Source organism: Opisthorchis viverrini (genome assembly GCF_000715545.1).
Source record: "Opisthorchis viverrini unplaced genomic scaffold opera_v5_180, whole genome shotgun sequence".
NCBI lineage: Eukaryota > Metazoa > Platyhelminthes > Trematoda > Opisthorchiida > Opisthorchiidae > Opisthorchis > Opisthorchis viverrini.
In genome coordinates this window covers 303765-317329 of record NW_008751837.1, presented here as the reverse complement: position 1 = coordinate 317329, position 13565 = coordinate 303765, and the positions used below count along the sequence as shown (strand labels likewise).

At 42.1% G+C, this 13565-nt stretch overlaps 1 protein-coding gene across 1 annotated transcript; it reads left to right on the top strand.

The window, feature by feature from the left end:
• Positions 1 to 7027: 7027 nt before the first annotated feature.
• On the top strand, positions 7028 to 8764 carry T265_14349 (hypothetical protein; the record flags this gene model as incomplete). The annotated part of the gene is made up of 2 exons (XM_009173271.1): positions 7028 to 7230; positions 8482 to 8764. Coding segments are annotated over 2 exons (486 nt in total), but the record flags the coding sequence as incomplete, so codon positions are not given.
• Between the last annotated feature and the right edge of the window lie 4801 nt (positions 8765 to 13565).

Below are 13565 nucleotides of genomic sequence, written 5' to 3'. Positions count from 1 at the left end.
TAAATCTATCCAGTCTTATTCGGGACACACCAACACACCTGTTGTTTACTCAATTCGAACTAAACTAAATGCCACTCGAAAGTGGTGCTCCAGTTATGGATTCATTTAATGAATTTTCCAAATTGCCATGCTTGTCTGTTTGTTGTCATCTTCAACTCTTCACGAAAGGTTTATTCCGGAGGCTACTGGTATCGAGCATCCAGCCTTATGCAAGCAGAAAAATGCAATTTTTGACAAAGAAGTTTGAAGGCAAATATGTTTTGAGTGAAAGGACATATTTTATCAAAAAACGCTTGAAACAATCGGCTCAATGATTTGTACGTTCACATCTGACAGCTCGGGGCCAAGGCACGCATTGTCCACCTAAACGTCAGTGGTACGGCTCCACCCCTGGAGCGCAGAAAATCTAACGGTTCCATCAGGCCATATGTCACCCATGCCCAACACGGTGATACAAGTGGATTTCACCATGAGCAATAATGACACTCATGGGGTCTACAGTGGGTTGCACTTTCGCGAAACGGTTTGCTTGTCTACTTAGTGGTGTTCCCTTGTGGAGAAGGGAATTGGTAATCCAGATGATAAAGGCATTAGCAGCAGAGGTATGGCTTGTTTGTCAGGCTGATCACGTGTCTGTTTCAATCGGAGTACATCTCCCTTATTTTCAACATTTTTCTAAATTGTTGGTGTCCCTGCTTTGTCCAGTCTCTCACTGTATATGTGCATTCAAATTGTATACGTGCGTTTGCGTGCAGGCAGCGTGCAAGTGAGGGTTCGGGGCTAAACAGTGAAACCGCATGCATGTAGAAGAGGGATAAAGCGTGAAAAAAACCTGCGCCTACCTGATGAGCTGTCGAGGAGTATTCAGCAACTTTGTGAGTAGCTTCCATTATGGAAACAACCGGTTAAACTTTATGCGATTGTTGCACAGCTAAATAGATTAGAGGGTGATTCAGCAACTGTTGTTTGTACACTGCTGACAAATCATCGAATGAACTCCGACTGGCCTACAATACTAAAAATTGATTTCCGCAATCACAGCGAACGCCTTCTAAGGAAACGTAATTTGGTTGCTTGACGCCTGAGATATGTCGAGCGCCTGACAGAACGTATCGACATGAGGCGCCATACATTTTTTCTACACCTCTTACCTTCTTGACAAATAGTCAATATTAACTGTCTGTAGACAAAAGGCGTCTTCACGCCGCCACACATTTGGGCTAGTTGTAGGAGGCTGCGAGAGTTGCAGGATTCACGTTCACATCACCCTCGTTTGAATAGACTTCTAACTATTCCGGTAGTCCACGTCAAAGAGAGAAGCCACTGGACACGAGATTGACTTTTAGTAGGGCTCATCACTAGTGCATATTATTGGCCGGATAGCGGACATACCAGGCGAGCGTCTTATCTTCACTTCGCAGGCGCATGCTGGACGCACCTAAATCATCACATATGAACAGGCGAACACGTTCGCGTTTGATCAATGGTTTATTCGAACTTTTGTGTTCTTACCAAATGATTTATCTCTATGTCAGTCAACACAGCACCTAACGTGTTCACACGCATTTGGTCCCATAATTTACTGAAAAACTTATGGGGGAAACAAATGTCTTAGATTTTGATTGACAAGGGGCTAAAACCAAAAGCAGTGCGGCGAGGCGTGACTCGTTCAGCCTATGGATAAGCCAAGTGGAGTTTGGCTGAGAGCTTGCTTTGTGTGATACCAAATTAATGGATATTTTCGCTTTGCCGCAGGGTTCGTGGTTAGTTCTACTCTTGCATCTTCATGTATGTGGTTTCTCTCAGAGATCCTGAACTAATAGAGTGTTCCAAACCTACTTTTCCGGATTGTTTGCTTTGACTTTGCTTGCAAATAATCCAGAATGATTTGTTTGCTTCATGATTTTGCGCTGCATGACAAATCCTTAGTAACTCCCCAGTGGTTTTCTTAGCCATTCCCGTTGTATACCTTTGTATACGCCACTGTAATGCTGAACTAACTAGTATGCTGCTGAACGCCCAAGCGATCAGCCAATACGGATGAGAGTAGCGTATGACAAAGCTTGGTAAAGCGTCATTATGCGAGCAAAACATTGCAACTACCAGTGGTGCATATGTGACGAGGTCACCCTTCTAGTGCTGACGTGGAACCGTGGTAAATCTCAACAAGTATGAATACACCTACGGTTCGCACGAGGACATGTACGCCTAGCCTACAACTATGCAGCATCCTTCCGTTTCTCTTCTGTACTTCGACAAGGCTTACAAACGCAACCTTTTTACCAACGGGCAACTGGTCCAATGGAAGAAACATGAATAAAATCGCGGAGTGACCACGGATGTGAGTCGTGAAGTGAGATGCTCCTACGGCATATTGGCTTCTTTTGAATGAAAAGAACGCTTCATTTGATGGCTAAAATGATGTCAGTTCCACAGAATATCTCATCTCACATCGCTCTTATGATGGCGGATTTGCTCTGACCGCCTGGTACGCCATAAAATTAACTGATCTCCTACTCAACAAAAATCAACAGTGCAACTTATGCTTCCTTGTTCAGGATCGGTTGAGGTCATTCGTATCGAGTAAAAGCTTTATTAACAGTGTCAGAAATAGGGTCTCCAAGACCGTTTTATTGTCTCAAATTATGCCACAGTCGCACGTATAGCTGAATTCTTATTGCAGTTGCATCCAAATGCATCCCAGTTGTATCCAAATGAATGACCCAGGTAAAAATATATTGGAGCCAAAAGTGACTTCTTTGGGCCGAGTTCAGCATCCGCTTTTTGAGTTTTTGACTCGTGTCACGTGTTAACTTACCAAAAGCTCATGACATTTGAAAAAAGATGTCCCGGTTATGGGTCATCAAGGAACAAGAATTTCAAGAATTCATTCCAGCAAACCGCTGAAAAACAAAATAGCGTTTTTCATTTGTGCGTATTTGGTTTTCGATTCTAAAAAATTTAACATGCACATATTTCACAACAGATAGCAACCGAACCTTGGTGCATGCGCTAAGCTGAACACGAGTCGGGAATATTTTGCGTGTTTTTTCTGTGAACCAAATCATGTGGGTTCTTCCGGAGGGTGATAATAGGACGCTCCAGTGAATGTTCAACACCATCTTATTGTCTGGTCTCTGAATAAAAATTTCCAACCAGTTGATTATCTGCTTTGATCAGCTCTGGAGTACACGAAAGGCGAAGTATTAGTTTGGGTTTCTCTACTAGTAATTCAGCGATTCGAATGGGTGGGCGAATAAAGCTAAACCGCCAAAAACTTCGAGAAGGCATAACCATGAGTATCTCAACACACTGGCTGGAAATTGATACACACACTCGTATAGGCTGGTGTGAACAGGGCAACCAGTGCCGCACATATGGTATCTGTGCTTTTATCGGCATGCAATAAGTGATTTGCGGTTTTTCTCTGGCGAAGACTGTCCATGCGAGTGCCGGAAGCAGAATGAAACAATGAGGTAAACGTTTCATCGACGCTACTGTAAGTACCTGCCGTAAGTATCTGCACCCGGTTATTATTATTATTATTATTATTATTATTGTTATAGTGGCACGGAGGTCATTCTCGACTTGATTCTACTTGGCAACGTCGTTTGACATTTGGAACATTGAAACGGTGTCTATGATAATCGGAACAAACCTAACTCTGGTATGCCTATTTGGGGCAAGCCTCATGCAATGATATCAACACTTAACTTGAACCTTGTCCCTCCGGATTGGCTAGGTTCCTGAAGTTGAATAAGCACGGTGTCCTGATTAGGCGTACTCCTACTTACTGATAAATATATTTCTAGTAATAGAGCAAGAAGGAAACAGCTGTGGGATTCAACATTTTGCTTGTATTGCTTCAGACGTAGCACCGACAGGGATCAAATTAATATCGCAATTAGGAATAAAAAACAATAAAGAAGTAGAACGAATGCAATCGTTCAGTGAGATAATGAGGTCCAGTTCTTAATTCCAAGGCGAACCGATAGCTTTTGTCGGGGTTTTCGATGCGCACAAGCTAATCCGGTATCGATTAATCGACATGGTCTTATTGAAAGCTGACGATTTCAAATTAACGTTGATCAGCACAATTCTGGGGATGTACATGGATCGAATGGAAAGGCAGGTTTTTGGATCTCAACTTTCAAGTCACCCGTTGATCGGTTGACCACCTGACTCAAATAAAGAGACAAATGCTTGAAGATGTATATGCCCCTACCTGTTTTGTCAGTATATATATCCTCATGGATAGGTACACAATGCCTGAGACAGGGAGATTAGGTACAAGACACAGCGCTTATCGGAAACTGACTTGCCTCGTCGATGAGGGCAGGAATAATTGAGCGCCTCGGTAAGTACGACCACTTACAGCGCGTAATTTGTGCCGTATGGTTGTAGTTAGGTTGTTTCACTGAAACTGCACTCTGATGAAAACCAGTTCCTTCTTCTGATTACTCAGACTACTACTTGAACTTCGATAAGTTTCTCTTTTTAGGGATCGTTTTTCTTCCTGAATAGAATAAGGAGTACAAACCAAGTGGGTACTAGGCTTTTGATGACCTAAGAAATAAAAAAAACCGTAAACATTGCCAGTACATATGAGCTCGTGGTACACATAACCTCCAAAGTTGCCCTTTAAGCGCCTAACAATGATTTCCAAGGATGCGGGGCCACTATCAATTTCTACCTCGATAGACGCTGAAGGGCTTGGATGAGAACTGTTTATGCGGTTGCAAGATTTCCAAAAAGGTTACCGTCTGTGAAAAATAAAATGTCGCCCACACACCGTGAGTAAAAAGAGTGCTAATTAAGACCCGAACGGGCCATGTTCACTGAATCGATTTTTATACGTTTGGATATCGAATTAGAAGTGGATACTTTTCGGTAATTGGAGCACCAGAAAACACCGACCCGTGTTTCTCCTAGTGAAAGTGTTTGTTCTGTGTTCAGAATTGGGAAACCTGGCGTTTTTCCAAAGTCGGTCATGTGCTGGTTCACTGCCTCGCTTTTCGTCCTCCCTCACATGTCATCCAGCCAACAGTCATCGGCAGAACTACATGCACTTTTGTACCTCACCTTGTCTAAAACCGGTCTTATTAGAAAAGTGGTCATTCTTCCAAAAGCTGAAACTGCAAAGCCCTAAAACCACATCAGGTTTGGTGCCAATTCAGGATGGGTCAACGGATCCAGTGGGTCCGTTTCAACAAAATGCAAATTTGAGGTGTGGAAAACGGAAACTGACTAATTAAAGATTACAGAAAATAACAGTTAACAATGAACTTCCACTCTGGGGCGCCCAAGTGACCAATCAGAATGGTCGAATCATGCAGGGATTTTCGCTCAAGTTATTCAGCCTCTGACCAATAGTTCTTAGGGATGCACAATAAAAACAATTGGTTTTAAAGGGTGGTAATTGTAGCGGATTATATTCAACGTGGTTCTATTTTTGACCGTTCGTTGGAACCGAATCAAACTAATAGCCTAAACAAGGCTATTCTGGAATGATTTTATTGCACCATTTCTGTAGGTTTAGTGATTATTCATGAAGACAGGCATCCTTGTATTAGGATGCGCTCTATTGTGTGAAATGTGCAAGGGTGAAATGTCATGGAACTAACAGAATCCGAGAAACGTTCAACGTGCAGAACATAAATTTATCTCAGCGAATATACACTCATCTGCAAACTAATTTGGTTCTTTCGAGAGACTCACCTGGAACCCAGCTGAATCTCTCGTTTATGATGTTCTCAGGCAACCTTATGAGTAGTACATTACAAATAAACAAAAAACAAAATATGGTAATCCTAGGTAGTGTAATTTGTCGATGGATGTTTCTTCATGGTAACTTCCTTCGAAGTACAGTTCCTGCTTATCTAATGTTACTTCTTGTTCCCTATAAGTACCTATTAACTTTTTTGGCTCACAGATAGAACACCATTTTGATTAGTCTTTTCACGTTCCCGTTTCTTGGGTGATGACTAAAGTTGTTTTAAAATAATTTTTTCGAGATCTCTGCCTCTCAGGATACGTACTTGACTGCGATGTCTATCTACTTCTATACGGTTCAAAATTTTTACATCCTTGCTTTGCTGGTGGGACTGATGGCTGCGGTTGCGAAAGATAATGGTTGTCAAGACTTTTTGTAATATCTTGAAAAGCTATTTTACTCAAACGAAATCTCGCAGTAGTGATCAGAAGTGACGGAATTCGGAGTTGTTCACTTGTGGAGTAGAGTTTGTTATGAAGGTTACTCCGGTGGTTCAACTTAAAATTGGGACGAGTTGTGGGTTGCAGACTGGGTTGATGAATGGCACAACAGTCAGACTCTCCAAAATCTCGTTTGATTCTTTTCTTCACATCAGTGGAGAATGCAGGTGAACGTTTTAGATGGGAATGAAGTTGCGTAGTGGTAGAGAGGTTATCCTTAAAAAGCCATGGTGTCACTCAAAACCACGGCAATGCGTGAGACCGTATACGGTTGTTTTATGTAACCTGGCTGATGGCAAGATCAGACAATAAATAAATACATACATATGTTTACGCCCTTGTCCATCGGTAAACAATAAATCACGGGTCACGTGAATTCCAAGTCGTACTAGATACAGCTACGATAGCTCTTATTGGTTGATTCATACGGTAACACGATATAAATAGGTTTGGCCAAGTTTGGATACAGAATTGTTGTTGATAAACTCTCGATCATGGTTAGTCCAAGTTTGATTCGTCTTCTTGTCATCCTTTTGCAACAAGAAGGAAAAGGTTAGTAAACTGTACCGCTGTTTTTCATCTGCCTATTTAACTCAGCTGTCCTCTAAAAAGTCAAGGTTAGCGGACAGGCATTGTTTCTAGTTTGTTTATGTTGCATCTGTTTGGCCTTGAGAGCTAACTGGATGATCACCCTTTATAGTGAACACCTTATGCCAGTCCTTTGAAGTGACATTTTTAGAAATGAGCAACTTCAGGAAAACTTATCAGATTAGCATTACTTATACTGGTTGCTTCTTACTATTCCTATCCAGTTCAAAGGGCAGAAGGTGTTGCAACATTTTCGGGCTCAGTGAATGGACAGGTGTTCTTCACGCCCACCGACCGAAGTCAGATAAACATTACCGGAGTGCTGTTTGGGTTTCAGAGGAAGAGAACAATGGGAGTCCACATTCATGAGACTGGAGATTTGGAAAACCATTGCAACAATGCCGGTGGACATTGGAACCCAATTAATCGGTGAGTCAACTCAAATATACCGGCAAATTGAACTTCCTAGAACCGCAAACTAGCACCGTACACTCGTTACTTATTCTTACAAGGTCACAAACGGGTCGTCGGTAAACGACTTTCTTTGTTTTTGGAGAGGGCAGTTCTTACCTATCTTTATATTCTTCCCTGGCAAATCATGCTCCGCAAAAATAGAAAACAGGAAACGCTTAAGTATGACAGCCAAGATAAAATTTATATCCGTCACTACGCAATATAATCTGGAAATTAGCTTAGTTAGCAGTGGTCTTTGCCATTCTGTGTTGTATTACGTGTGGTAAGTTGCCAAACACTTCTGTAAGAAGGACGAGGTGGCTCATGAGATAAACAGTAGTCAACACCTGGGTGTGAATGTTGAACTAGTTTAAAATGACACCGTACGCAAATTCGAAACCAACCCGGCCCTCAGAGATGGTTTGACGGGTGAACGAGATAGGTTTGATAAACGGACACATATGGACACTGATACTCGAAACCCACATCTATCTATCTATCTGTCTATCTATCTATCTATCTATCTATCTACGAATCATTGCCACTGACGGCTGGTTTTCCTCACAACCTTGCAAGCTCACAAGCACACTTGCAACTCCATAAAATTGACTGTGACAGAGCAGTAACTCAAAAGAGATGTCAAAAATTCACCAATCGTGTGGACAAAACTATGAACCCTTGGAAGAACTAATGGACATGATGGACAAGGTCGTCAACTTTGTCTGTTGTCTTAGCCCGAAAGTTTCACAAGAAGGTCCAGTGAGCTTGCATCAGTATCCGACCTTGGTTTCCAGTCTATGACGGTGTAGCACTTTTCGCAACATTTATGGATAAGAAGCACAATCATTGGTCATAAAGTGAAGTGCGGCTTGCTTGCCGGTGCTTGACTGAATTAGTGTTTGGTGGTATTTTGTTATGGTGTTTTGGTGAAGAATGTGGGCGTCTGCATTGTCTGCACAACCAACCGCTTTCCTCCGATATGTTCTTTATTTGCAAGACCAGGTTAGACACAAAGTTACGGCGGGGCTGGATTGCAAGCAGAAGTTTCACAGATTTGTTATGACTGCAAAAATAGTATGGCTCAAGACAGGAAACCTGCTCAGTGCAATCTAATCCAGGTATTCGTCAGAAAATTCCCCTACAATCAATTTTCTATGATGCCGTTTTTGAAGCACTGGCAACAGAAAAATATTTGATTACTTAGTGAATTTGTCTTTCTATTCTTAGTACTCATGGAGGACTTGACTCAGAAATACGTCACGACGGTGACCTTGGCAATCTGCAAACTGATCGCAGGGGAAGAATGACGTTCAATCTACGTGTCAATCAGAATCGATTCGACCCCACAGATGGATTTATCGGGCTTAGTCTTGTGATCCATGAACAGCAAGACGATCTGGGTCTAGGAGGAAACGCTGCCAGCTTGGCTAATGGCAACAGCGGGAGGCGAGTGGCTTGCGCGGTGATTGGCTACAAGAAGAAACCAACTTTCGGTATTTGCACACTACCGTGATTTGACAGATGTTGGATTGTTATTTATCTCAGTTTACTTACAATATAAACTTCCTTTGTAGAGATGAATGCACAGCTGAAACTTGAGATGATGTTGGGTGCGGAGTCATTTCAAGCATAGGCTTATACTATTCTGCTATCCAAATGTTTCTTGACTATCGACAGCATTAACCGGTAGTTATGACAATTAACGCACCTCGAGAAGTTTTGGATAGATTGAACTACATCTTATGCCATTCACATCGGGCCTTCGTCTGTGATCCCATGCATCTACCGTAGCTAACATGTGTTTAGTCACACATCATCCGAATTTTAGGTAATTGCGCCTGATTAATTAGGGTGATGAATCATGTATTTTCGTTTGTTCACTTAAATAGGCGAAGGACCGACTGTTGTCGCCTGTGACAGCTGCTAATTAGGAAATAGCCTAACTGTTCATCGTTTCATCCACTTTGTTTTACTACAGACGAAGCATCTAATGCCGTCAAATTCATCTTTCAGTGCCATAAATATACATCACAAGAATTACAGGAGCTACTGATTAAAAATGCACTAATTAACTAGTCCATGTTGAGTCTTCCATTAGTCCCACAATTTACGCGTTCACTCGTTTCCACTGAGCAAATCTGACATGCACTATATACCTCAGACCGATATTTGCTTGATTCGATATGCGCATAATCTTTGTTCCTTAGAAGTCACAGAGGCACATGCGTGCGTCTGTCAACCTTTACGCCGAAAGAAAGAGGTGTGCAATAGAAATCCATTGACGAACGTGATTAATGTCACATGTTTGGATTTCAGAAAATGCAACCTCAAAATCCATAATTTTATCAGTCTGGCAACAAAATTTCGAAATGAGCAGTTACTGTTGCCGTGCGAGCCGTGCACGTAAGTTTGGTTTTCCTCCACTGGTGTGGTGCCCGTACATTCGGGTGAATGAATATGGAAAACTACCTCAATCCACTGCACCGTGTACAATGTGAATCCATATATGAGTCAGGGATTTTGCACCGAACCGAAAGGTATGCCAAACCCTTTAGCCAACTGCTGGGCCGATGAGCGAAACTGATGGTTCGTTAAGAGAACGTGTGCGACAGTTTCGAAAGTTCCTGTGATACCTGTTGGAGTTCGATAAAACAGTCGATGATATTTACTTGTGATTTGATAGATTGTGCGTTCTGCGTCAAAAGTTCCGACTCATATCCCAAGTCTTTTGAACACTGTTAACGAAAACAGACATATTTCGTTCACTCCGAATTATGTCCAAGGCGCGTGTCTATTGCTCTGGCGTCCCTGCGTAGTTAGGTCATTTACGTTGATCAAGCAGCCACTGGTTACATGTAAAATGTGGCTGTACACTTTGCACAGTAATCTATATATCAACGCATAAGCTATTGAGATATTCACAAGAAGCACTGCCCTTTACTTTCTGCTTCGGAGTGTTGTGTGTCGTGTGGAATTCAGTGTGAACACGTTAGTCTGTTCAGACGTGAAAATTCAGATGCGCCCAAAGTGCGTTGGTGGAGTAGTGGTTACCCGCTCGCCTCACTTGTCAGATGTCCTGGGTTCGAATATCGGCACGGCCATTGGATATGCCCTACTGATGAACTTTAATAAGAACGAAACTCAAGTCCAGTGCTTCCCTTTGGTGTGGACTCGCCGGAATAATTACGTCAGAGCAAGAACACGACCGTTCAAACGGGAATGGTGTGGCTATGAACAGAATTCAGAATAATTCGTTTACGGTAACTTTCTGAGATGAATGTATGCTAAAGGACCGAGCTAACGAATGTTTTTAATGGATATTCTATGGTCAGTAGTTACAATTTTCCAGTTGGCACATTCAGATGCATCCAAACTGTTTTTGATGAAGAAAAACATACTACGAAGTCTTGAATATCGAACCAATTGAATCTAAGGGCAGTCATTGCACTGTCCAGCTGGCTAAACATAAGCACAGACGAGCGATTTACGCGAATTCACTTATTCAATATCAGTGACGGAATACCTCACGAGCATATTACCTGTGCGGGGTTCTTTCGCAGATCGTACATGCAGTTTACCTGTGATGATGAAAGACTGTTACGTACAATATACACCTTGCAAGTAGGGGAGCACGATCTCTATGAACTACAAAAAGTCATGTGACCACACACAGCACACATTTCCGCCTCAAGACCAATCCGTCCAGTTTTATTGAGTATCATTCTGGGAAATAGTGTGCTGCTATTTTACTATTGTATTGAAAGGTAGCGAGACTACTTTAAACTTAGGAAAGTAGAATATGCCCCTGAGCTACAATGCTACCTCTGGCTAGAATGCAGCCAGTGAAAACACATTCACGCTCAGGTTGTTTTTAGCAATACAACTAATATTAAACGTACATGCTCAGCTCCCCCTTTGTCTAGCGTAGATAGAGGCCTCTCAGAATTGTGGGTGCACACTCCTTGCTCTCGTAGGCACAGATCAGTAATACGCTGAGCAGATTAAAGAACGACCTACTTCCTGGTTAAATATTTTACATCAATTCGCTTGATAGGATAAGCAAGTGCTTTCTTCTTCATAGAGGAAACTATCCACAAGGTTGCTGAAAACTCTTCGACAGCCCACGACCGGTTTCGCCCTTCTTGGAGCCCATCAGGTAGGCGCAGTCCCCGAGTTTCCGTCAACCTTATGTTCAGCTTGTTTCGATCTAACTGGGATTTCAAACACTTCTGGTTCACGACTGACTCCTGAGTATTATTCAGCGCTGTTGATATAAGGCAGATCATCTGATGAGATTGAACTGCCGAATCCTGTTTTTTGTCCCAACGTTTTCTCCACTCTGATGCAAATGCACCGCGTTTATCATGCATCAAAAAAATGAACCTGAATCTCGAATACATGGGTTGTGTTACACAAAGAAAACCCATAAATGGACAATGCGTAACAGCAGCGTGCTTGGATTTCCTGCCCTTGGTTTTTTCCTCCCAGCCCGTGAATTTATACTCCTTCAGTTTGAAATGGAAATATCTCAGATAGGGTCTGAATTTATTGGTTGACCTTTTATGTTTGATCATTCTAATAATCATGTCACTCTGGCGGGCGAGCTAGTTGAGAAACGTCTTTCCTCTTTGAAGTACAGACAATGCACTCACGCGTTAGCCAATCGGGGAATGTGATGCTTAAGGTTTCGGGGACAAAGCTCGGTCTTTTCGAAGTGTAATCAGCTTATAATTTCTTGACTCATTCGATAAAAATGTAAGGTTATCCCATTTTTTAAATTTCCAAGTGCTTTTTGTAAAGTACGTCAGTCAATGGGAATATCTGCAGCAGCGACTTCATGCTATCAGTCAACGTAAATGCTTGTTACCCAGTCAAATTGATCACCTGTTACGAGGAAGCACCTGAGATAAAACAATGTGCGGTACATTTCTTAAAAACGAAGAGTAAACCAGCTGTATGCGGATATGTAGGCACACTGATGGTAACTGAAAGTGCAATTGAAACGACTGTTCTCATACTGAACTGTGACCAGTAGTGAGAATTAATTCTTAGTGTCAGCACACGGCCTCAGATGATTAGAAATAAAAGTTAGAGGTCTTGATTGTTCTACTTGAACTTGGTAAGCAGGGCACAACTACTGAGTCTTGTTTTGAGTTCATTGATGGTGATATATTTTTGCGTGAGGAATAACGTCACTAAAGAGTAAATGGTGAGGGATATCGCACATTGTGTTGTACAAAACCCAGCTTTTAACCCCGCGACTGACGCCATGAGATTACGTGTAACTTTCGCATGCTACCAACGTTAGTTAATGACCAGACATGACCTGTGTTGTCACGTACGGTACTGGGAAATGACAGTAATATGCGAAGATATTTGACGGAGGCGGAATGTCGAGAAAGGTGATTTCCAGTCCTTTTTACCACAGCGAAACTGTATGGTCAGAATTATCAGCGAATGAGGATTCCAGTGGTCTTGCCTTAGAGAGATAAAATCGAACATTAACCATAAGTAAAACAAACAATTGATAGTTAGGTAACCAAGACGTGTCTTTTAAAGAAGTAGCTACAGAGTTCTTGTGTTGCTTTCTTATACTAGAAAGCAAATTTAGTCTAACATCACAGAATTTGTCTAAAATATCAACAGCTGGTTTTGGAAACTTTTGTTGATGTTGGAGTATAGAAACTGCTTCCTTATGAGAAAAATCAAAACTGTCGTCTTTTTATGGTGGTCACTAGTTTGGCGTCCAGAAATATTATCGCCCACTGCTCACATTTAGCGTTGGAATCTCGAAAGGTTTTGCTTCGGTGGTCCTAATTTCACCTATGACTCACACATGAGGCTGTTTACCATGGGATCTATAAGCAACATGTGGTTGGAAAGGATGCCTTGAATGTTCGTTTTCATCTTATTGACATCAGGCAAAATATCGCTCAGGTTCTTTTTGCTTTCGATGTCCTAAAAGAGTAAGACACTTGCGTACTACTGCAGTTTATTTGTAGGCTAAAGTAAAGAGCCTGCTAAGACCAACCTTGAAGGTGTACACTTTTTCAATTTTCAACACAATGTTTTCTGAAGTAATAAATGCACGTCTTTAGGGCAATTATTGCTTCCATTTCTTTCCTTTCTGTCATGAGGATGGTATTCGCTGCCTGACCTAAAGCTGCCACCTTGACGTGGTGGTCGGGCTTGAGTGCTGCAATGATCCCGCGGACAATATTGGCTGGAACTTCGTTCCACAAGGTGCAACCATGCCAGGAAGGCCAAAGGGGAGCACCCAGACCAAGAGCAGCGAGTAATCGTGCTACGAG